Here is a 24,994-nt window from a genome sequence, read left to right as displayed (position 1 = left end):
GGTAGGGGAACAGAGGTGGGGGGAGGGGTATGGGAATCTTTCGGGATAGCATTTGAAATGTAAATAAAGAAAATAATAATAATAAAAAAAATAAAATAAAAATAAAAAAAAAATGTAAAGTCTAAAACTCTATGGAAAACTGTACAGCTATATTAAAATCAGAGCGAAACTGTAATCAGAGTGACACCAGTATTCACCTACACACCAAGGACTCAAACCCAACAAGACCAGCTTTGGTGAAACCACTGAGTCAAAAAGCATACCCGATGGAGCACATGCTAGCTGGCAGAGCCACATAGAACACTGCTGCTACGCGGCGTCACTTGTATATTTGGACTTACAATGTTTATGCATACGAATGTCTCAAGAAGCAAGCATAAAACAGAAAGCAAACACACACACACACACACACACACACACACACATTCACTTCCAAATACAGCAGACAACAGGGCTCTCCACCACAGAGCAAGACTGGGCAGAACAATACTTTGCTTCAACAAAATGTCCAAGAATGCTCAAAGTCTAAAAAATCACATTAACTATCTGGACCCATATTTAAATCAACAGGAATACTTATCAACTTTGAAATGGGCGAAACATCTGTCAGCTGTAGAAAGTGCTCTCCCACAGGGGCAGATCTCAAATGCAAGAACACACAAATCAGCTCAAGGTAACTACTCTCAGAGATATGTCAGATGTGCCACTATTTTGAAGAAGAAACAATGAAGTGAGAAGAGGAGGAAGAATAGAATAGAGGAACAAACAAGAAGGGAGAGGCAGAGATAAACACAGAGTCAGACAGACAGACAGACAGACACGGAGGGGCACACTTTCCTGAAGCCAATACAAAAGCCAAAAATAAACCTCACTTCCTTTATGATACACACACAGAGTGATGTGAAAATATTGGCAAAGCCATCTGAGAAGACTCCCTAACTTATCCAAATAAATAGCAAAGAAAAACACAAGGCATAATATATATTTAAAAAAAAAAAAAAAAACCTCAGTATTTATTTACATTCCATGTACTTTTAAAACAATGAAGCTGAGAAAATATATTCATAAAGGAAGTAATTCATCTTACTCAACCCATTTATACTTTTCATAAAACCAAACAGAGACTTAATTTAGATTTACAGGTCTAAGGGAGTCCAAAGAATTCATCCAGCTCAACCTGCCATCTTTAGGTGAGACCCAGATTATAGGACCGAGGGCAGATGCACACCATTCCACAGCCAGCCACGTGCAGACCCAGCCCGGCATATGGGTAATCAAAGAGCAAGAGGCAAATCTGCAATAAAAGACACGGCTCTCACAGTGCAAAACAGTAGGACTTTTTCACACTAACAAAACAAACAAGAAATTAAAAAATAAAAACAAACAAACAACAACAACAACCCATGGGACTTACACAGGAGAAATCAGAAGAGGCACTAGGTCAGGGCTACCACAGTAACAGCACACACAGTGCTGTTCTCATTCAAGTATGTACAGTATTCCTAAGCTTGGTTTTCACAGATGCATATATGAGCAGAGAGCACACACAAGGACTTTACACACCATGGAAAACAACAAACAGAAGGAGGGGGAACACTTAACCTTTACATTTTGTGACCATCCCAAGCCTGTTCACCCCACCCCTACACACGAGACTTGTAATCATCCACTCATTTACATCTCTACAAACAACCTCGAGATTTATAAAAATACTGACAAGGGCTCAGCACGAGGAGTCTCGCGCTCGGCTGGATGCTCTGAGACTCCATATTACAGTAGTTTACAACAGCCTTCCAGAACCTCCGCTGACTCAAACTGTCTCTACCACAGAGGTCTCTCAAGCTCCATCACTGCATCACATCCGGAAACTTCTAGTTCTCTGGAACGGCTGGAAGGGCTTCCTCAGTGCCCACATGAACAGCTGCGGCTTGGCCTTGGGCTTTTCAGGAAAGAGAAGTGCTTCACTCTCTGGGGTAGGAAATCGTTCCTGGTAGACGTCAGGGTAAGATTTCTGAAACTGAATAGGAGTCCAATGTGAGTTGAAAAAAGACACCAAAGAACCACAAAAAATACAGTCAAACTGTAGGAGTTCCTGGTCCCTGCTTTCGTTTGCTTTGGTTAAATTGTTTGATGCTGATGCTTACAGCGCCACCTCATCTTTCCTGCGACCCCATCTTCAGATGAAGTTTTCCTTGTAAGGAAACCCCTCAAAACACTACCCTGTCAACTATCCCTATCCCTCACTGCAAACACCAGTCACAAGTAACTCTGAGCGAAAATAACTTCTGTTCTACACAAGGTCTGGCCCAGCTATGTCTTACATCTCGCTCCTCCTCCAACACAGACCAGCCACCTTCTACCCAACAAAGAGAAGAGAGAGCGAGGGAGGGATTACCCCCCACAGACAATGTAAAGGAAAGGAATGTATTCTTCCTCTGGTTTTTCACCACTCAACTCTCTTCTAACATTTACAGAAGAAAAATGAGAGAGACCAGAGCCCTGATGATCAGGGAGTAATCCGATGTATGCCCTGTCCGGAAATCCAGCTCTACAGGGAACTACAGACCAAGAGTGTTGAGGTCCGCTTCTAATGCCTGCACTCAGGAGGCAGGGACAGGAGGATGGCTAGGGAAAGGCTGGCCTGTGCTACAGAGCGAAAACTAAACACCATCCATCAGGGAAGGACTTGTCTTTAAGGATGGGAAAGTCCTCCTGGTGCCATGGTTCGAATATTTGATTCCGATGACTTTGGGAGGTTTTGAAAACTGGGAGGAGGTCCCTGCAGGTACATGACCCTACCATTTCCAGGGATGGGCCAGGGGTGAAGAGCCTCTCTGTATGATCTTGCTGCCAGGCATTCACCTGCTCCAGCATCCCTCGCCTGCTACAACCAGCAGCCCTGATACCAGAGCCAATGAACTTTCCTCCAGCCCTTACGGTACTTCTATCAGGCTTCCCGTCACACTGACAAAGCTAAGGGATGCAGTGCACCTTTCTAAATGAAAGCTGTTCTCTAAAACCCTTGGCTTGTTGCCTCACTCAGGAGGAACTGAGTTCAGCTGACTGGCATACTTAGTGAGGTCTGAGACAAGAAACTACGCTGACATCGCCCATCTAAAAACAAATTTCTGTAAGGTAGAAGAGCTTTTGCAAACGCCTAACACCAAGATGCAGGAGAGAACTCACTAAAACAGCTGTTGTGACCTCTACGTATGTGCACCTGCACATGCGCACACATGTGCACACATGAGCACACACACTAAATATTTTCCTTACAGTCAGTTCCTGAAGTTTATCTGATTCATACCATGTCATTAGCAAAACAAATGACAAATATCAGAACCTAACTCTACGAAAGAAATGCTCACTAATGTAAAAATGATACAACTGGGGAAACGGTGTAGCTAAACTTCTGGAACGCAGAACCTAAATCAGAAACTCATGCCTATGAGATTTACATGAAGCCCATAAAAACGGAGAGCTAATGGAAGGAGGGAACAACTTGAGAAGAGGGGAGGGAGATGCCTTCCGAAGAACAGCCTCATCACCTGCTTCAGCTTCTTCTTCTTCTCCTTGCTGGAGAGTTTGTCATCGGCTATGACTTCTTCCAACAAGGCTGCCAGGGGCTCCTGGGAGCCATACGCCCTTTGGTATTCAAACTCCTCGGGACTAATTTGACGGCAAAACGAAGGTGCAGACAGAGTGATATCCATATCAGCTCCTGGGTATTTTATCTGAGACGAAGCACAGAATTAGATTAAGTCAAAACCAGCGTGTCTCCTGGCAGGAGAGGGATATTTCCTTCAGTTTGCTTGGGGGAAGCCATACTGAAAAGTGTTCCGCACTTTTAAAAGACTAATATTTAAAGCCACAGTTTTAAACTTAAAATATGAGATTATTTTACTTTTCTGAACTTGAAACCCATTCTAACAAAAAACAAAACAACATCAGCAATAACAACAACAGGGAAAGGGGCCCTGTGTATGCCCTTCAATAAGATCTGAAATTTAAACAGAAATCTAGGGCTACTGAGTGGGAAGAGGTATTTTCTAGACAAGCCTGGGGACCCAGATGTGATCCCCAGGAGCTGTGTAGTCCTCACTGAGTTTATTCAGTCATAGCATAAGTCTGCCTTGACAAGGCCAAGCTTATTTATACGCAGGGAAATTAATCATCCCAGCCCGCCCTCGATCCTCCAAAGCACAGGGCTCCCTGGAATCTGCCTGCTGGGTACGCGAGCACACACATCCAGTGGGCCCCAGAACCATAGCTCTTGCTCTAGCCTTGCCTGCTGAAGACCTGAGGAGGCATCTCATCCCACTCATCAAAGGTCTGACTCATAAAAACACTAGGAGGAAAAATGGTAAACTAAAACACTAGCAAGAATATGTGTTTACCAGTGCAAATGGCAAGGGGCACGAGCGAGTGTGCGTGCATGTGTGCGTGTGTGTTTATATACTAGACATACATATGTTATACAATATATATGTATATATTTTTTCATGGTAATTATATCCAACACAGAGGCAACGGTGAAATAAACATGTATTTTTTTATGCCACTGATAAAAAGTAAATTCAAACAATCAAACCATATGCGGTCAATACTTAAAATATATTTAAGGTGTTTGACTCAGCAGTGATGCATTTAGGAATTTACTCTTAGACAATAGTTGTAAATCAGCCCCCTCCCCCAAAATCTAGCTATAAAAATATTTACTAATATATTGCTTGCAAAACAGAGAGAAATAAAGAAAGAACCTAAATATCAAACACAGCTGGAGATGGACGCTCTTGCCCAGAATCCTAGGGCTCAGGAAGCTGAGGCAGGAGGAACAGCCCCAAAGTAAGGCCAGCCTGGGCGACATAGTGAGTTCCAGGTCACCTGGGTCTTCAGTATGAGACCCTGTATTTAAAAACACAAAGTAAAATGAAACTAAAAACGTGTAAAGCCTAGAGCACCACACTGAAGATCATTATGTATACATTTCTATAGTGGAATGTGATGTCAATATGGCATTAATCAAATATATATAATCATATATATGGCATTAATCACATAATAACAATAACCTCATCAGCAGTCACCCATTAAAGGTTTGCTATGTGATAAACATTAAAACATTATTGTAAGCACTTTTTTACATGTACCAGCCAAACAAAATATTAGTTATCATTCCAATTTTACAGGACGGAAAAAAGGAGGTTGGAGAAGATGCTGAGGCACAGTAACATTATTTCATTTGCCTAATAAGGACGCACAGAAGAAAAAATGGAACACCCTCAATTCACACAGTATTTGCCTTCAGACTGTGTTCTTGGTACAAGTGTCAATAAAGAATATTTGAAGATGGGAGATGACGTTCCATTGTGTTACTAAGTAGGAAAAATAAGTTACTAAAAAAAGTGAGGGACAAAACAATGGAGAAAGGAGAGAAGAAAAAGATAAATAGATACATATTGTGAACACTTTAGTGTAACTCTTGCTCTGCTCCTTTTGTGTATGTATGACGTGGTATGACATGGTCAGTGTGCCGGGTTGATAAACATATGGCAATGACTGGTATAATGAACCAAGCGTGCATCCCATGGTTGCTCGTGATAACAGCAAACCCATGCCATGTTTAGCAGAAGACCTGCTCTAAGCACTTTAGTCCTTGGTACAAAATGTCAGGAGGAGGCTGGCAACCTTTCTGGACTCCCTCCTGCCCACCTTACAGAACGGATGGCGTCTCCTCCCTTACCTGGACTCTTCGCAGATGAGCCACACGCTCTTCTATGGAGGTCTGCAGGGCCAGAGGCACTTTCAGAATCTCCTGGTAATTGTCCATCAGGAACGTCACCAACCGAGCAGCTAGTAACTCATCTAAGTCTACTTCATCCTTAGAGCACAAGATGCACCGGGAAAATGTCTGAACCATCTGGAGCAAAACGAAACAGAAGGCAGGGAGACGGTGAAAATGCAGACATGAGCGACCTTCTTGCCTTCTCTAAACTGAATACCAGTTAGTTTGCAAGACAAGTGTGAATAGCTTGGAGGACGTGGCCCAAGGGTGCACATCCCGCAGGCACCTAGACATGTGGGGCCAACTCACATGGGAATCTCCCCTGAAGAGGCTCGGTAGAGAGAAGGTTGTCTGAGGAATTGTTAAAGCTCCCCATTTTATACAAGGTATAATATACATATATGTTTACACATATGCATACATACACATATATTCTGAAATTTGTATAAATGTGGCACTTTAAAGTTCAAGGAATTCCTAGTCACTTGGCCAAAGACAATGTCACTGCCTGACTTCACTCTCTGCTCCTCAACCATCACATCTTTCCTTGGCTAACTTGCTTTCGCTACAGTTGGAAATACACACTTGAGAATTGACTTTGAATAAAGAAACTTTGTATCACATGACAAGACTATTTTATAACCAAAAATATCAATATATATTCATGTAAACATATTTTATATAAATATAAAAATATAATAGCTACTGTAAACAATAGAATTTACATGAATTCATATTACTAATTCACTTGATTCTATGCTCTGGATTAAAGTCACATGGTACAGACTGTTAAGGAATACTAAGTCTTAACACTGTCACTTCATCTTCATATTTGCACATATATAGAAAGAGGCAGAAAGAAAAACTTCAATAGATTTATGAAAGCTTTGAAATCATGTATAATACTTTATATATATATACATGTGTGTGTGTGTGTCTGTGTGTTGCTATAGGGAAGATGTACATGTTTTCTTGGACTTTTCTAAAAGGTCTCTTTCACCCAAGAAGGGATCAAGAGTCACCCCAGTGGGCAGTCTCGCTCCTCTAAAGTGGGCCCAGGGGATCCCCAAGAAGTAAGCGGTGGTTCCAAGAGCACCAGACTGTGTGAGGAAAACCAGGAGAAGCAGAGTATAATCCGCAGCAGACCGTGGCAGGAAGAAAGGTGACAGGGAGATGCTGGCTGGAGCACACGAGTTCCAGTCAGGAGAAATTCTAGGAATCTATCCACCACCAAAGCTACTAATGAAAATACATGGAATGTGTCAAAACTGCTGCAAAAGTAAATTTCCAGTCCACAGATATGGCTGGACGAATAAAGAAATAGGTGATGCGCATATTAATTTGTTTTAATTAAATATTTCTATAGTGAGTCCACACATCAGACCAGCACATGAGTCCGCACTTGTGTGAGACTCTCCCTCTTCCTAAGGTGTGTGGAGCAGCCGGGCACCTACCCCCTCCTACAAGAATCCAGGACGCCTGCTGCTGCTCCTCCCATGGCACATGCTGTCTCCCTGGCTTGTGATAAAAGAGTTGACGATGTCTCCTGTTCTGGAACAGGAGAACGTGGTTTTCCTGTCTGCTCGCCTTCACTGTCTCTGTGTTGATGGTAGGTAGTCATTTATAAAATGGCAAGAGAAGACACAGCAGCCGTCTCTACAGGGAGAGCCTGTTCCCTACCCCCTTTCCACTTTCCACTCTGCTCTTCAAGGGCCTTAGACGGAAAGCACAGAGAGGCTGGGCGGACAGCAGGCTATGCTCTCGTCCGGCTTCTCAGAACCAGAAAGCTGACCTGGTTGTATTACAGCCTAAAAGCACAGGTCCCAGCAGCCGTTGACAACCTACCAGTGTGCGGGTGCCGAAGCCATCACTCAGTGGGGGCATCTCCTTGTTTAGGCAGATCCTCGCCATCATCCTCATCAAGAGCTGTAACTTTCTCCTGTTTTCAGGAGGCAGAAGGAGACAGCAAATCTGAAATGCTTCAATGGCCATTTTCTCCTTCGGCAGCAAACCTGATGAAGAAGACAAGTTTCACCGGCCAGTACACAGCCTGCCTGCCTATGCCTCCTTCCCCATGTTTTTACAGTTAAAGTTATAAAAAAAGGTTTTCACATATTCAATTACACCCAGCAAGGTGTACAACACACATGCACTGGTGCCTCGAAAGTCAAGAGTAGAAAATACAAACGCTTAAGCAGGGGTGAGCTGTGGGACAAACACAGCCACATAGACAGAAGGAACAAGTTCATAGCACTTTCTCCCTGTAAACCAGGAGCAGTCCAGCTAGCCCTGAAACCTAACCCTAAAGCCTAAAGTGATGAAAAATAGTAGTATAAAAAATGTGTACTACTAATAGGACAAACAAGATCAATCCCAATAGCCGAAGAAAGGCATTTAGTAAAATAACGTCCTCAACAAATTAGGACTAGAAGGACCATAGCGAGGGGCTGAGGAGATGGCTCAGCAATTGGGAGCACCGGCTACTCCTCCAGAGGACCTGGACTCAATTCCCAGTGCCCACACGACAGCTCACAACTGTTTGTAGCTTGAGTTCCAGAGGCTCAGACACCCTCACACAGATATACATACAGGAAAAACATCACTGCACATAAAATAAAAATAAATAAATCATTTAAAAAATTCATCTCCAAAAAAAACCCCAAAAACCTCAAAGGACCATAACTACACACAGTAAACGCCATTTGCAGTAATAAATCGCTGGGACCAGAGAGATGGTTCAACAGGTGAACATTTTGGACAGACAAACCTGATGGCCAAAATTTGATCCCTGGAATCCTTGTACAAAGTCAGATGCTGCCGCTCATCTATCTGTAAGCCTCCTACAGCAAGGTGGAAGGCAGACAGGGAATTGCCTGGAAGCTCAGGCGACAGCCTGGAGAGTTGAAGGGCAGGCAGCACTCTGCTCAGAAATGAGGTGGAGGGAAAACCAATACCCAAAAGTTGCCCTCTGACCACGCGTGTGTCCCAACACACGTACACACAGAGGAAGGGGGTAGGGCTAAGAATGTACTATTGTTTTCAAGAGAGACACGCACAGAGAGACAGAGACACAAACAGGGAACCAGAGAGAGAGAGAGAGAGAGAGAGAGAGATGAGTTGCTTTATACAGATGAAGGAAATCAAAGGGTTTTTCTGTACTGAGAAACATGCTCCCGCTCCCCACGTTTTATTCCACACAGCTGTGTTTGATGGCACACAGCTGGAGACATTACACCACCTGACTTTAAAACACTATGAAGGCTGGAGAGATGGCTCAGCGGTTAAGACCTGTGCAAATCCCATCACCTCACAAGCGCTGGTAACTCCAGCTTCAGGGATTCCAACACCCTCTTTGGGACCCTGCTGACACCAGACACAGAGACACATACACACAAACAGCTGTACTATCCAGACAAAAGGAACAGAATAGATCATAGAAGTGAACCCACCAGTTGATTTCCAGCAAAGGTGCTAAGGACATACACTGGACAGCCATCCCAACAGTGCAGAAAGCCATCCACATACATAGGGGTGAAACGAGATCCTAACCGTCTCACAAAATACAGCCCCAAAATGGATTAAAAACTTCAGTATTAATACTTGACATCATGAAACTTCTAGAACAAAAGACAAGCTGGCCTCAAGGCTACAGCACCCCTCTGGCTTCAACATCCCAACTCTGGAATTGAAGGCATGGCATGACATGAACTAGGGACAGGAAGACAAGTGCCTCGTGACCTGAATCACATATGGAATCTGAGTGAATTGATCCCATAGACCCAAGAGTCGATAATTGATGGTTACTACAGGCCAAGGAAGTGCCAGTGTTGACCAATGTGTGCTAAGAAGCAGTCAGATACAACTAGAAGGCCCTGGGACACGTGACATTGCATAGTCAAGTAGCAACAGATATCAATAATGCCAAAAAGCTATACAGAAATATTTTGATGTTTTTCATTTAAAAAAGAAGAAAACCAGCTCTAGGGGAGCAAGATGGCACAGCAGATGAGGGCGCTTGTCACCAAGCCCTTTGAGCCGAGTTTGGATGTGGGGCCCACTGATTAGAAAGTGAAAACTGACTCCCACAAGTTGTCTTCTGACTCCCACATACATGCCATGTCGTGTCCTCTGACTTTCACATACATGAAATGTTGTGTGTCCTCTGACTTCTACATACATGCCATGTCGTGTGCCCTCTGACTTCTACATACATGCCATGTCGTGTGTCCTCTGACTTTCATATACATGCCATGTCGTGTGTCCTTTGACTTCCACATACATGCCATGTCGTGTGTCCTCTGACTTTCACATACATGCCATGTTGTGTGTCCTCTGACTTCTACATACATGCCATGTCGTGTATCCTCTGACTTCCATATACTGCCATGTCGTGTGTCCTCTGACTTCCAGATACATGCCATGTCATGTATATCCTCATATGCCCATATGCATACCCATGCACAACAGAAATGTGATTCAAAAGTTTAAAATAGCTGCGCTTCATCACCAAGACATGGCACCATCCTGAAGAGTTCCAGATATATTTCAACGTGTTAGTTACTTTACATGGTACGGTGGCAAAATCCTAGAAAAAGAGCAACTGAAGGAAGAGCTTTTGGCCCCCAGTTTAAGGGGATCATCAAGAGGGGGAGGGAGTCCTGAGGCAGGAGCTCTGGTGGCTGGTCACACAGTATACTCAGTGGGGAAGCAGAGAGTGATGAATACTCACACTCAGTCCGCTCCTCCCTCCTCGTGTTCAGTGTGGGGCTGGAGTGGCATTGCTCACAGTGAACAGGCTCCTCCCAGCTCAGCTGGGCTAATCCAGGTAATATCTCAGAACTGCATCCATACTGACGCCACTCTAGTCTATTCTTTTATGTGCGTGGGCGCTTTGCCCACGTGTATGTCTGAACACCACACGTGTGCCTGGTGCCAATGGAGGCCAGAAGAGGGCATAGCATCAGCCACCATGTAGGCACGGGAACCAAACCCCGGCTCCTCTGGAACAGCAGCCAGTACTCTTAACCACTGAGCCATCTCTTCAGCCCCTCTAATGTTGACTCTAAATCTCACTAATTTCATACCCAAAATTAAGCATAACATCTGGTTTCAAGTATTTTCTCAGATATATAATCAGTGTGTGTCATTCCAGTCTCTTTACTTTGCATTTTAATGGTGTGTTCCTTTTTTTTTTTAATGTATTTTTTATTGTCTGGAATATTTTTTTGTGTCTTACATTTTCATTGTTTTTGTTTACTTTTCAATAACTATAAATTCACACTAAAGAAACGTCTTTGTCTTGGAAAAGAAAAACTAAACAACAAAGCTTTCATGTACCTCTTGCTTATCTGTCCTTATTTTAGAGGGAGACTGAACATCGAAGATATAACCCTGGTGGTTCTGAGAGCATTAGTGACAAATGATAACCTACTGGTGCTGTTTGTGAGAGAGGAAACTCTGTTAGAAAGTTCTAAAGTGACTCACGGGCCAGAACGGGAATGTGTGAGCTGGCCACCTCAGCAGACTAACTAGAGCACAGACTTTGGAAGTTGCTGGAAACAGATGAAAACAAGGTCAGATTGCCTCAGTTTCAAATCACACCACCAGTCTAAGAGTATCCGCAGGCCACACACACTTCTCAGGGCTTTTCCTTCCATCTCGAGGTGTGGGCAGAAGGTTTACTCAGTCATCGGTCATCAGTTTAACACAGATGTCAAGCGTCAAAGCCAGGTGTGGGAAGGGAAGGGGTGGAAGGAGCACCCTCGGGAGCCCTGCAGTCACCACCGCTGGTTCCATCATCACCGCTGGCTCCAGTTTTCTTCATGCTTACAGACTGAGCACACGGAGACCATCGGAAACCGACAGAAGCCTTTTTAAGCTGAACTTTGTCAGGCCTCCTGGGTCCACTGGACGGCCAGTCTGGGCTTCTCTATGCTTCCACTCATTTCTCGCTCTCTACAACTCCTGACTGAGAGCAAGGCCTTGCTGGTGTGAATCTCAGCATCAAACATGATCTGCCCATCCTCGTGTGGAGAAGGGCTGCTACAGTAGGAACTGCATGAGCTGGCCTGTCCTGGATCATGCTGTGTGTGCCTCCATTTTGGATACTGGGATGAGGCAGGTACTCACTTCAGTCACACATCTCCTCTGCCATTACTGTTACTGTTGCTGCTGCTCATGGGCAGTTCTACCCAGGAGCAGCTCATGCCCACAGGCCACAGTTTTCCTCACAGTGGATGCTGCTCTAGTACAGGGGCCTCAGTGATTTAGCAAAATTACACAACACTGCTGGTGAATAAACGTTTACTTGGGGACACAGTAACATCATCTACCATTCTCAGAGAAAAAAAAAAAAAAAAAACGCAAGTCTAGTCTCCCTGTCCCCCTTCTCTACATTTCCTGATGGAGAATTACAAACAGGAGACATGTCTAATCTTAATGAGGTCAATTCGGTTGAATTTGAATTCATTGTTTAAGCTTTCTGTATGTATATCTTTGCCCACCGGAGATGGTAAGGATCCTCTCCTACATTTTCCTCTGGCAGGTTTTAGTTTGGTTTGTTATGTCTATGATCTATGGTCTATGATCCACTCTAATATAAGGTAGGGACAAGTGCAAAGGGAACAGAAAAGCTCAGTTTCCAGTTGTTCTAACATCATTTCCTGGGAACACTATCCTTCCTCTTAGTTTCTCTTGAAAAGCCACTTGCTATTGGTATACAAAACTATTTCTGGACTTGTTCAAAAGAATAATGAGATGTGAACACTCTTAGTCCAGAAAAGCCATAGTCATGTCTGTTAAACAAGGACGTGGGGGTGGGGGTGGGGTCAAAGTTTCATTTTTATTAAAAACAGATAAAAAGAAGAAAAAGGATTATATTGAAGCAAAAGATTTAAAATACACATCAGCTGGCAGGAACTTTTTGCTTAAAGAAAGGCACAGCAAGAAAAACTGCTCCTCTGGAGATTTTTCTAAGGAAAGGCAAGAAGGTTACGTCGGGAGATTATTCAAAAGTAGATATAGGTTCTCCGTGTTCAAGCCATGATTCTGGCATGAATCTCAAACACATCACTTTAATAATCCCTTTGCCTTTTAAGCTTGGAAAGGTCTTTACTCATCCAAATATTGGATGAAGATTCCATGTAGCATTTAAAAACATTTTATATCTTCATCTTGCTGAAATACTATGAGAAGATTCTTGGACTTTCTTCCCCAAAGTTTTGTCAATCGCCCTAGTGATCACAGATATAAATAACTTATACATTCGGTTACATCCAAAGAAAAACCTAGACATTTTTCTAAATTGCCACCTTTACGGAATACCTAACTCTACTTTATTTCAACAAGCATAGGAGATATTTCAGGGTGAATAGACATCTGTGTCTTGGCCCATCTGCATCTTCCAAAGCTCTCCGGTCAAAAGACCTGATCCCTGAAAGCAGATGACCGCCGCCACCACCACCACGAGGCACACAGAAACAAGAGCGCTGTCTACACACGCACACTAACTAACCACTCTCCGAGAAAAGAGCTAATAAGGGCCAAGTACCGAGGTAGCCTAGAGAACTTAGGGTCAAATAAAGATGGCGTACTGTTCTATGGGTCACCTGACCAAAAACCAATCAGCAAACAGGACAGTGAACACTCCCCAGTCATTTGGATAATCTGCACTAGAAACATACACAACTCCGTGGCATGTATACACACACACACACACACACACACACACACACACACACACAGAGGAGTCAGATGATCCAGTGCATAAGGATTCTAGAGAATGGCAAGGCCATTTTCAAGATTCAGGTCAGGAGGGAACAAGAAATAACAAAGAGCTATCACCTCAGCCAGTTCACTGGCAAGGAAGGCAGGCAGCACGGCTGAGCGTCCTACCGACCCACACTCACAAAACATGCATATGTGAAGCAGGAGTCCAGTGAACTCCATCCACGCCTGAGAAGCAATGGCAGCAGCAAGCTGGAGTCAATGTTCACAGACAGTGGCCCCTTCTGCTGGAAGCATCCATACAGCACCAACTTGTACCACAGAAACCACAAGCCCCACAATACCAGATACTTCCATTTTTCTTTTTAAAAGCCATAAATATAAATTTGTATATGAATCTTCTGTTTCTTAAAATATGTAAATTACTCGTTTCTTTTAAAAATTCACAAAGTTCAAACTAGATGTACCTATAGGATGTTTACATAAGCAAGGTTAGCAAACATGAACCTCTGTTTCTAAACACCCTGCTTGTCTTGTTTGCTGACTCACTGTCATCTAGCCTTAGTATGTAAAGAGCCAATTGCTACACAAGGCAGTGGACTGTGCGCTGGAATGTGTCATTCAGGACTTGAGAGTCAGACACTCATCTTGGAAAATGAAGATCAACCGTAGATAGTTGGTGTCTTAGACTGCTGAACCAAACTGAGTATTTTGTGATTATTGGTAAAGAATAAATTCACATTGCCAAACATGTCAAATAAGATTTTTTTCCTTCTGATCCCCCTCCCATATTTTTACACGTTGCTTGATTCCTGAAAGAGGGTCTTGCTATGTAACCTAGGCTGGCCTCAAATGTGAGTTTTCCTGTCTCCCCTGAGTGCTGGGATTACAGACATGGGCCACCGCACCTGTGTCCTTTCATTGACATGCCCAATTTCATACATCAGTACTGACCAACAGCTCTAGTCACAAGATCTACCATACTCAATCAAGCCAAAGCATGCAAAGTAGACTGGTTGCTTTCTTTAAAAGACAACCTCCTACTTCAACCAAAGCCACGAAGTTTAAGAGATGAATAAACCCTATTAAATTCAACCAACATATTTAGATATTTCCTTTTATCCACTGACTATATGAGATATTCTTTGTTAATCATGTAAACAAATTATAATCTTCCAGTCTAGGTTTTTCTTCTTTTCACAGGAAGATATTTAAAAAAAATGATTTTCAATACACATGTCACACACACACACACACACACACACACACACACACACACACACACACACACGGGAAAGACTGATGATACATCTTTACCAGCCACACTCAATGATCTATTCTGTCTGATAGCTAAACACATCAAGTTTCTAAATGCCTATCATCCTCTAGATAAACTCTAATAGGAACTTGGCATGAAGCCAGTTTTAACTCCTACCTCAGCACAAAATGAAGAATTGTGAAAGACAAATGATATTTTTTTTAAAAGCCAACAGATTCAAATTGGCATCTGTATTTAAAAAAAAAAAAAATGTTCCAAGTCATTCTGTCTCCAAGTCACATAACTTTCCTACAGTAGAAAAGCTGAAAAGGAGAAGGAAGAGTAAAAGCTGATTTTTCAGTCCAGTCTTTAGAAGTCTGGTCTAAGCAGGGCTGGCGGCACTGGGCACGATAATGAGAATCTGCTCACTTAGTCCAGCTCGGTGAGAAACATCACTAATCACAGATGCACACGTGTCTAAGCCCACAACCAGACTCAGCTGGAAACAAAATACCAAGAAGACTCAACAGTCTCAAGACCCCATAACAGAACTGGGTTGGTAGCACACACCTGTACTCTAGAACTCATACAGGAGGAGAGGGTGGGGTTAGGAGTTCAAAGTCAGCCTGAGCTATAGTGAGTTCGAGGCCACCTGGATCTACATGAAACTTTATCTAAAAATCAAATCAAACCCATAATAGATCAACTGGGCTTAAATAAGATACCCAAAAGACCTGGTGGTTTTAAAGTTCCATAATAAACTAGGTCCTCCATTTATCCCCAGTGATGACATGTCTAAAAATAATCACTCCTAAGACAAGATGGCTCAGTGTAAAAGCACTTACTGTGGAACCCATGTAAATTTGAAAAGAGAAAACCAATTGTACAAAGTTGTCCTCTAATCTCAACATGTGACCTGTGGCATGTGCACCCACATGCAACACAGACACACAGTAATAAATAAAAATGTTAGAAGTAGTTACCATTGCATATATGATTTACAGTAGCTATATCTGTTATTGTCAGAGCACCTACAAAAGCATGAATCTAAAGTTCACTGCTATGAGCTCCTGTAACATTCACACATATCTGACATTTCATTTGGATGCTCTGACAACAGCCACACTTTGCAAAAAGAAAGACAGAAAGGGGAAAGTAAAGAGATATAAAGAAAAATGAAGGAAGTACGCACGGGAAGGGGAGGATTGCTAACCGCCAGGATGCTGAGGAAACACGGGAACGCTAATCCCTCTCAAGTCTGTAGAACTGAAGCTATTCACACAGCGTGCATTGTGACAAGGAAAACAAAACAAAACAAAACAAAAAAAACAAAAACAAAAACAAAAAACAAACCTTTACAGCTCACAGAGAAATCTGATTTCCAAAAGGCAAGGAACAATAGCAAGAAAGGCCTCCCCACCCCACCCCCTTCCACCATGTTTCTTTCCTTCAAGGTGTAAATTCTAAGGTGTAAATCTATATGAAGAATAAGAACAAGTTTTACATGAATAATGCTACTATACTTACTTGGCATATTTTAAGTATCAAATGGTCCTATAAAAACTTGTGTCTTCTAATAAAGAGCAATTACCTTCTGAATGGCAATGTACCTTCTACACTAATCACAAAGTCATACTTCGAGGAATAGACTTAGTCATGAAGAGTCAACGTCAAATTCACATTCTTTACCAAGAGTGTTCCAATCTTAGAGAAGAGTGATGAACGGCACCCAGCTTTTCCTTCAGAGACAACTCGCTGGTCTGTGCTCCGGGTTACAGGTTAGCTGTTTTCTTTGGCTCCGTTCTGGAGCAACATGCAAGCACTCTGTCGGCTTTTATTTCAGAAATGCCTGTGTGGCTAGCAAAGAGGCACCAGCAGTCTTACCAGCGGTAGACCCTGCACTGCTGTAACAGAAGCATGATGGCTATGGAGGGGACCAACCACTTGCTGCCTGGACTTGAGATCCTACTCCATGGGAAGGGATGAATGGCTGGTACTACAAACATGGCTTACAAAAAAGAAAGAAAGAACAAGAGCCCAGGGCACTAGTGGAGAAGCTACCACTGTTGTTAGGTTTAATGGATATGTTTGACCACTACCTCATCATCTGCCTTCTGAAGATCCACGGTTACAGCCATAGGGTGGTGCTGCTTTCAGCTTCTCAGTGACAATGGTTACTGCAGAGACTTGTAAGTTATCAGCGCTGAGGATAAGTGACTAGTCAATGTTCCACCATATTTGGGACATCCCATCACCCCCATGAGGCTCAGGGAGCATCACAGAAGAGGGAGAATTCTATATGATCTGAAGGACAGGAGTGTGTTAAAAATGCTGTCTCCCAGACATGACATGGCTGTCATGCTCCTGAGCTCACAGCAGTTGTGAGTATCCACGCAAGACTAGGCACATCGCCACTGCATTGTGGGTAAAGGACTATAGGCAGTGAGAGATGTCTGGGGGAGGTCAGGAGTTGCCACTCCACCTGAGAGAAACTGTCAGAAGTCAATGGCTGTTTGGGGGTGGGGGAAGCATTTTCTTCGGTGGTGTAACCAGTAAAAGGTGCAATGATCCTATAAACAGCTCTTAAAAATGCTCCAATAAGGAAATCTAATGGAACTCTTTGGGATGCATGAGAGAGAGAGAGAGAGAGAGAGAGAGAGAGAGAGAGAGAGAGAGAGAGAAGTAGAAATTACATTTATAAAGAGGAATCAGTAGAAACAGGATGACATAAGAAAGGATAATGTATCATTTATATGTATGAAAATGTCTTCATGGGACCTATTACTATATATAATTAATACATGCTAATAAAAAGAAATACTCATGTGTAAAATCTCAAAAAGTTACAAATAATTTATATAAATATTAAAAATAAAATAAAAAGAGAATAAGATATTAGAACAAAATTTCAAATGGAAATTTTTTTTTACAGAGAAGAAAATGTTCTGAGCTTTTTCTAATGGAATTTTCAAGACAGTCACTGTAGAAAAGATGCAACATCAATCTGGTAAGATGCTGGCTATGCACTCACCTAAGACACTGACGAAAGCATCAAAGAGATGAAATGTGAGCAGTGGCTCCTTCAGGTGACCGTAGTAATCTGCTATAGTCTTAAAGACATCTTTCTCAAATCCCAAGTACATAGGCTGCTTCCAATCTGTACAGTTGGGCCCTTTAAAAGAAAAGAGAGAGACACATCTGGGTTGTTTCCAGTTCCTGGCCATTACAAACAAAACTGCTATGAACATAGTTGAGCAAGTGTCCTTGTGGGATGGTGGAGCATCATTTGGGTATATGCCCAGGAGTGGTAAAGCTCGGTATTGAGGTAGAACTATTCCCAAGTTTCTAAAACTGCCGAATTGATTTTCAAAGTAGTTGTACAAGTGTGCAATTCCCACCAGCAATGGAGGACTGTTCCCCTTGTTCCACGACCTCGCCAGCATCTGCTGTCACTTGCGTTTTAGATCTTTGCCATTCTGACTGGTCTAAGAAGGAATCTGAGTCATTTTGATTTGCATTTCCCTGATGACTAAGGATGCTGAACATTTCTTAAAGTGCTTCTTGTCCATTAGAGATTCCTCTGTTGAGAATTCTGTTTAGCTCTGTACCCTATATTTTAGTTTATTTGAGGGGCTCACAGAGGCTGAACCACCAACCAAAGAGCATGCACTGGCTGGACCTAGCCCCCCACCCAATACGTGCTAAGTGTGAAGCTTAGTGCTCACGTGGGTCCCCCAACAACTGGAGCTGTCTCTGACTCAGACTCTGTTGCCGGCCTTTGGCTCCCTTTCCCCTGGCTGGGTTGCCTTGGCTGGCCTCAGTGTGACAGGATGCACTTAGTTCTGATGAGACTTGATGTGCCAAGGCAGGTTGGTACCCAGGGAGTGGGGTGGAAAGAAGGGGGGTGGGAGGGTAGGACTGGGAGGGGAGGAGGGACGGGGGTTGTGAGTGGGATGTAAAGTGAATGAATAAATAAATGATGAAAGGGAGAGAGAACATAATGTGGCATCCACTTGTAAGTACTGTAGTGTGCGAATACAGGTATTCAAGATACGCAGACAAGTTTTTCACATGGAATGACATATACCTTTGCTCCCATGTTTATGTTTACTTGAATATATTATAATAAATGAAGATCACTAATATATATTCATTTTAAAAGAAAAGTATGCTTTTCTCTTTTATATAAAGCCAGCCTTATTCATGTAAATAATTTCCTTTAACATAGTCAACATTTTCCTAGTCTTAATAAAGTTAATAAAATAGCAATTTGTTAATGTGTAACAGATGAGTTCATTAGCTATACTATAATATCCTTCAATCATAAAGCTGAGTGAAATAATGTTTCTCCTAACAAACGATTTCAGACAAATGAAAATTTATATGCTTTCTTTAAAAAGATAACAAGAAAGATTTTATATTCTATCTTGTCAATTCATTATAGAGCCCAACCAGTCTGTCTGCCCAACTATCAAAGGTAAACCAATCACTGCAAAGCTGGAGTAACTCAGAAACCCTGATGTAGTCTGGCCCTGACCATGTCCTATGCCAACAGCCAGGGGCAGAGGAAAGTGCCACTAGGATCTCGGTCCGAGGAATAAAAGATGATCTGTACAACTTGGCAGCAAATGCCCCCAGCATACTACACAATGAGCACAGATTTATGATACCATGTTGACAAGCAAACCGGAGGTGCCAGAGCCTTGAGGAAAACACCTCGTCCCAAGAGGACCACGGAAGAAAAGGAATGCAGTCGTGGTGACTAGCTCCAGGCCAGCAGTTGACTACGCCATCAAACTCAGCTAGCTAGCTATGCCCAGGAGGATGAACAAAGCAGCTAAGATGAATTCAAGGAAATTCTTCCCACAGGAATGCTGGAGCTAAGAGATTCTAGATGTAACACAGAGGAAACCATTCTGGACCATGACATTCAATCCCCTGGGGCACTGTAAAATAGCTCTTTATGGTGTCCCTAAAATCCCCTTTACTGAGGGCTGGAAATATGGCTCAGAGGTTAAGAGCAAGTACTGTTCCTGCAGTTGACCTGCGATCCCACATCAGATGGCTCACAACCACTTACACCTGAAGCTCCAGGGACCCCATGCCCTCTCCTGACCTCCACTCGGAGACGTGTGCATACACATGATTAAAGATAAAGTCTTTAAACAAAAACAAAACCTCTTTTATCCCTCATATTCTGTTCTCCTTAAAATTAATTTTATTGTCTAAAATAATAAAACACCCTTATGCGTTGTAGCACATAAACTAGCAGCAACCGTACAAACCATGTTGCTTCCTTCCTCCTCACAGCCAGCTTAATCAAATACAAGCCAGATGTGTCACAGCAAGCAAGACACTTTGCAGAATTCGTGCTTACCAGAAATCAGTGGTTCACTTTAAACAACTATATGCCTTGAGAATGTCATTATCTTTGATAAAAATGTGAAAAATTATCCCTAAAAGAAAACAGAACACGGATCTTTTCTTTCTTAATCACCATTTTTTTTCTTAGTCTACCTTTTTATAAATGTTATTCCTCACAGATTCTGGAATGAAATGCTTCGGCTGCTTTATTTCCTTTTCTGATACACACACACACACACACAGAGAGAGAGAGAGAGAGAGAGAGAGAGAGAGAGAGAGAGAGAGAGAGAGAGAGAGAGGCAAAGAGAATCAGTTAATTCCATTTTGCATTACTTAGCATCAGTCTTCGAGCATCCATGAAAGGTTTGGCCTGCACCTGGACATTAGGCCCATGTATGCACAGGCTGCCGTGACTTAAGTGCTTAAAAGAGAAGGAAGAATAGCAGCCTTGCAGAAAAGAAGGCAAGTAGCCCTCGACGCATCTGATAGGCAGCCTGTCCCATTTTAGAGAGATAATGTCATGACTTTGACAGACTCAAAGTAAATTTTGATAAACATAATTTGGGAAAGCTTAGAAATTTCAAATAACTATCAAACAAGCTGAGCTTGCCCTTTGGTCACCTTTTACATTTGATAGCTAAGCAAACCTCTGTGAAGGTTGCTCTTAACATAGGTGAGGCATGCCCCTCCTCCAGCACTCTGTGTGTCCTACGCATGGCACTTATGAAATCACATCTGCCTCCACCCGAGGTCCAGGCACGACAACCTTGCTGCAGGCGTCTGTGGCTTTCTGTGTCAGATGGAGAACTGAGGACACAGTCCCCTGCATCCTAGACATCACAGAAAGTCAAACACAATAACCACACCTTAAGGCGTGTCCCCCCACATCACCGCTTCATTCCCGACTGGCCCAAATCCTTGGTTCTCCGGGAGCTCAGAAGGAGTGTTAGAGCTTTGTGATTGTACCTTTCTTTACCCCACCACTGCCAACTCTGGCCAAGGAGGTAACTCATATTTACTTTACTTCAAGAACTTGAGCAAAAAGAATAGAAAGCACTTCAGCGCCAGCAAGATGGCAGGCACAGTGGATAACTGCACTCACAGCCAAGTCTGACACTGGGTCTCAGGCCCAGAACCCATCAGGTGAAAGGAGGGACTGACTTGGACAAGTGTCCTCTGACCTCCACACTCTTGCTGTGGCATGGGAATGCTACAATCACACATACACACAAACACACACACAATATGTTAAATGTAAATTTAAAAATTTAAGTAAAGTACTTCTTCCCCAAGTTAAAGCCACATAACTCTACATCTCAGAGTGTCCAAAGTATCAACCCAAAATCAATGAAAAATTTAAAAGTAAAACCTGAAATACTGAGTTTTATAGAAACTGGTTTTGCTACACATATTCATGAGAGTATACAAGTAACTCCACACAGGGCCAGAAAGACAAACAAGGCTCAGTGATTAGTTTCACTCTATAATCCAGTTTAATCAAGAATTCAGTTTAGTAATTCAATTATTTATAAACCCATCTCTGCATATGCTGATCCTACACAAAAATAAGAAAGTGATTATTTCCTGAAGTAGCTGTGAGATTAAAGAGCTTCTTTAAAACCAAATACTGTTATCTATCAGCTAAAATAATGAGAATTCTCATTAAAATCACACGTTTGGGGCAGATCAGAGAGTTTCTTGGGTAAAGGCACTGGCCACGCAAGCCCAATGATTTGAGTAAGGATGCCCAGAATCCACAGTAGAAAAAAACCACTCCCAAAAGTTATCTTCTGACCTCTATATATGCATCACAGAATGCACACATCTGTATGCACACATAGCAATCACATACACAAACACACACACACACACACACACACACACACACACACACACACACACACCACACATTATTTGGGTTAAGCTATGAGCAATTACTACACTGTTCCTTCACAGTGCCCCTGATAGCCAATGAAATGCATGCCTCCTGTCCGCTGAAGAGATTTTCTATGCCTCTGAACGTTCCCTCAGGCTCACCCCAGTCCAGGCCTATGGCTCTTCCATGCAGGTCTCTGAGACAGTCTTTCTCGTTTCTCTGCAAGCAGGCTCCTCTCCCAAGCCATGCTGCAGATCAGTCCGTCAATCCTTTAAAACACTGTCCCTCTTAAAACTGCCCTTTGAATGCAGGGGGGACTGAAGCTGCCCAGCAAACTGGGGACGTAAACATGGTAGACACTTAAAAATCTACAGAGCATTAGTAGGTGGCTGCTCCAATAATATAAACACTATCACTCATTTCTCTCTCTCTCCTATGATGAGCTAGCATGGACTGTATCTAGAGTGCAATTGTATCCATGGAAGAACTAAACGCCTTTAAAACTGTAACATAACAACCCTTCCTCTAAGGCAGGACTCGACAGTAAAGCACATTGGGGTCTCCAACTTCCTGCCAGCCGCACAGGTGTCAAACCCATGCCCAGGCCACTGAGCAGGAATACTTTCTAATTCAGGGCACTAACTCCTGTTAATTCTATAAAACTGGCAGATAATTTGTACTTACAATTTGCCAAACATTTCATAGCTGACAGGACCCAATGAGGAAGTTCTTCTGTAGAAAAAAAAAGGAAAATACAAAAGATAGTTTATTTGTCTCTTTATAACTCAATCTCTCTCTCTCTCTCTCTCTCTCTCTCTCTCTCTCTCTCTCTCTCTCTCACACACACACACACACACACACACACAGAGTATTATAAGAATGTATCATTTGCCCAGGTAATAGGAGACATTTCACCAATTTGTGTACCATAGCATTTAAAAGATAGAAATCTTTCTTTAGCAGCAATGTTATAACATGTACTTAAATAAACCAGTCATAAACCAGTTTTCTCTAAGGATAAGATGCACTTTTAAATACTGCAGTAAAAAGTAAGAATTGGACAGTTTGTCCAGAGGAACACATGACATGCATGAGGCCCTGAGTTCAATCCTCAACACCAAAAGGGAAGAAAAAAGTCTATCCTGCAGGTCCAATAAGCTATCATTTTACCATTACCATTTTCCAAATGTTCTAGGTAACAAAAATTCCACTGAAATATTAATCAAAGGCTGCTAGTAGGTCAGCCTTACAATAATAACATTGCTCGGATAAGCCCAGCCTAGGGCCAGAGAAGGAATAGAGGCTGGAGTACAAGATGCTCTCTCATGGGACCAGAGTCAGTACCCAGCACTCAAGTCAGGGAGCTGACAATCACATGCAACTGCAGCTGTGGGGTCAGGGAGCTTATAATCACATGCAACTCCAGCTCGGGGGCACGACTCCCTCTTCTGGCCTCTGTGGACATAGCACTCATACACACAAACCTACACAAAGACATACACATACGCTAAAAAAAAAAAAAAAAAAAAAAAAAACCTCCGAGTCAAATCACTTGTCACAGCCCATCACCCAGGCACTGCAGTAGAGATGAGCTTATATGTGACTGTATGGAATGGGAAGAGCTTGCTGTGTTGAGTTTCACCTAATGAACAAACGCGAGAATTAGGAAACCTTTCCTTCTTCCAGAAAAACTTAGCAAAACTAAAAGTTGTCTAAGTGCCACCTCAGGGTAATGGCCCTGCTACACTAGAGGATCTGGACAGATTTAGCAGTATTTCAAAGACTTCCGTCCCTCCCCACAAGAGAACCTAACGTTACAACTTAATATTAACCCAGCAAGTGGTGAAGTTTCCATACTGATTTCTGTCCAGCGCTGCCCTCCAGTCCTGATGGAGGTGCTAACACAGGTAAAGGGCTCCCGTCTGCCAAGGCAAACACTAGTCCTGACCAGAGGCATGCTTACTAACACGTCTCCTCTAACAGACGGTGATCCCTTCTTGTACATGACGCTGGCCTGGAGTCTCAGACTGAACTTAGCTTATTATGTCCCCCAAATACTGCACCATTTTCTCACATCCAAAGGTCACTTGGTTCTAGCCAATCCACAGCATCAAAACTTAAATTAAAAGATCAACTCCAAGAGCTGAATGAGTTCTAATCTAACTCATAAGAAAAAAGGGCATTTTTAAATCAGTCTTGGGTCAGGTATGATGACACTTGACGGTCAGCTGAGGGAAGAAGATCTCAAGTTCAAGGCCATCCTGGACTAGATAGAAAAACTTTGCCACAAACATAATCAATGTGATGATTGTAGCCCTCAGGGCACTATAGGAAACATAACTTGTCTTGTTGCAAATTTTAAACAAAGCAAAGATGGTATTTGTTTGTTTGTTTGTTTGTTTTTGACAGATTCATAAGTCATCTTGAAGGATAAATGATTTAAAAAAAAACTTTCAACTCTTAAAGTTATCTCATTAAAAGAAAAATTAATAACAATAAGGACTCTTCCAGACACTCTTACTCATTCACACCACTCTGAAGAGACAAGCCAGAAATCCAAACGTGGGGCTGAGAAGGTAGCTCTGCTGGTAGATTGTCTGCCTAGCATGCACCAGGCCCTGCGTTCAACACCATACAAATCACTACCACATGGTAATGCATGCCTGTCACTGCAGCATTCAGGAGGTGGTGGGAGGTAGCCCTCAGCTGTCTAGCTTGGGCTACATAACACCCTAACTCCAAAACGAGAGAGAATTCTCAACTGAGGAATACCAAATGGCTGAGGAGCACCTAAAGAAATGTACAACATCCTTAGTCATCAGGGAAATGCAAATCAAAACAACCCTGAGATTCCACCTCACACCAGTCAGAATGACTAAGATCAAAAACTCAGGTGACAGCAGATGCTGGCGAGGATGTGGAGAAAGAGGAACACTCCTCCATTGCTGGTGGGATTGCAAGCTTGTACAACCACTCTGGAAATCAG

At 42.7% G+C, this 24,994-nt stretch overlaps 1 protein-coding gene across 1 annotated transcript in view; it reads right to left on the bottom strand.

Moving 5' to 3' along the window:
- Positions 1–977: 977 nt before the first annotated feature.
- Depdc1b (DEP domain containing 1B) overlaps positions 978–24,994 on the bottom strand; it is a 74,644-nt gene continuing 50,627 nt past the window's right edge. Inside the window, exons 6-11 of the mRNA XM_021208438.1 lie at positions 22,693–22,740; positions 17,800–17,940; positions 7,631–7,797; positions 5,744–5,920; positions 3,549–3,734; positions 978–2,017 (exon numbers count right to left, since the gene is read on the bottom strand). Of these exons, the coding sequence (XP_021064097.1) occupies positions 1,856–2,017; positions 3,549–3,734; positions 5,744–5,920; positions 7,631–7,797; positions 17,800–17,940; positions 22,693–22,740 (881 nt within the window). The 3' untranslated portion in view covers positions 978–1,855. The remainder of the gene's footprint in view (positions 2,018–3,548; positions 3,735–5,743; positions 5,921–7,630; positions 7,798–17,799; positions 17,941–22,692; positions 22,741–24,994) is intronic.

This window comes from Mus pahari, chromosome 11 (genome assembly GCF_900095145.1).
Source record: "Mus pahari chromosome 11, PAHARI_EIJ_v1.1, whole genome shotgun sequence".
Classification (NCBI taxonomy): domain Eukaryota; kingdom Metazoa; phylum Chordata; class Mammalia; order Rodentia; family Muridae; genus Mus; species Mus pahari.
This window is presented reverse-complemented; position numbering and strand designations above follow the sequence as displayed.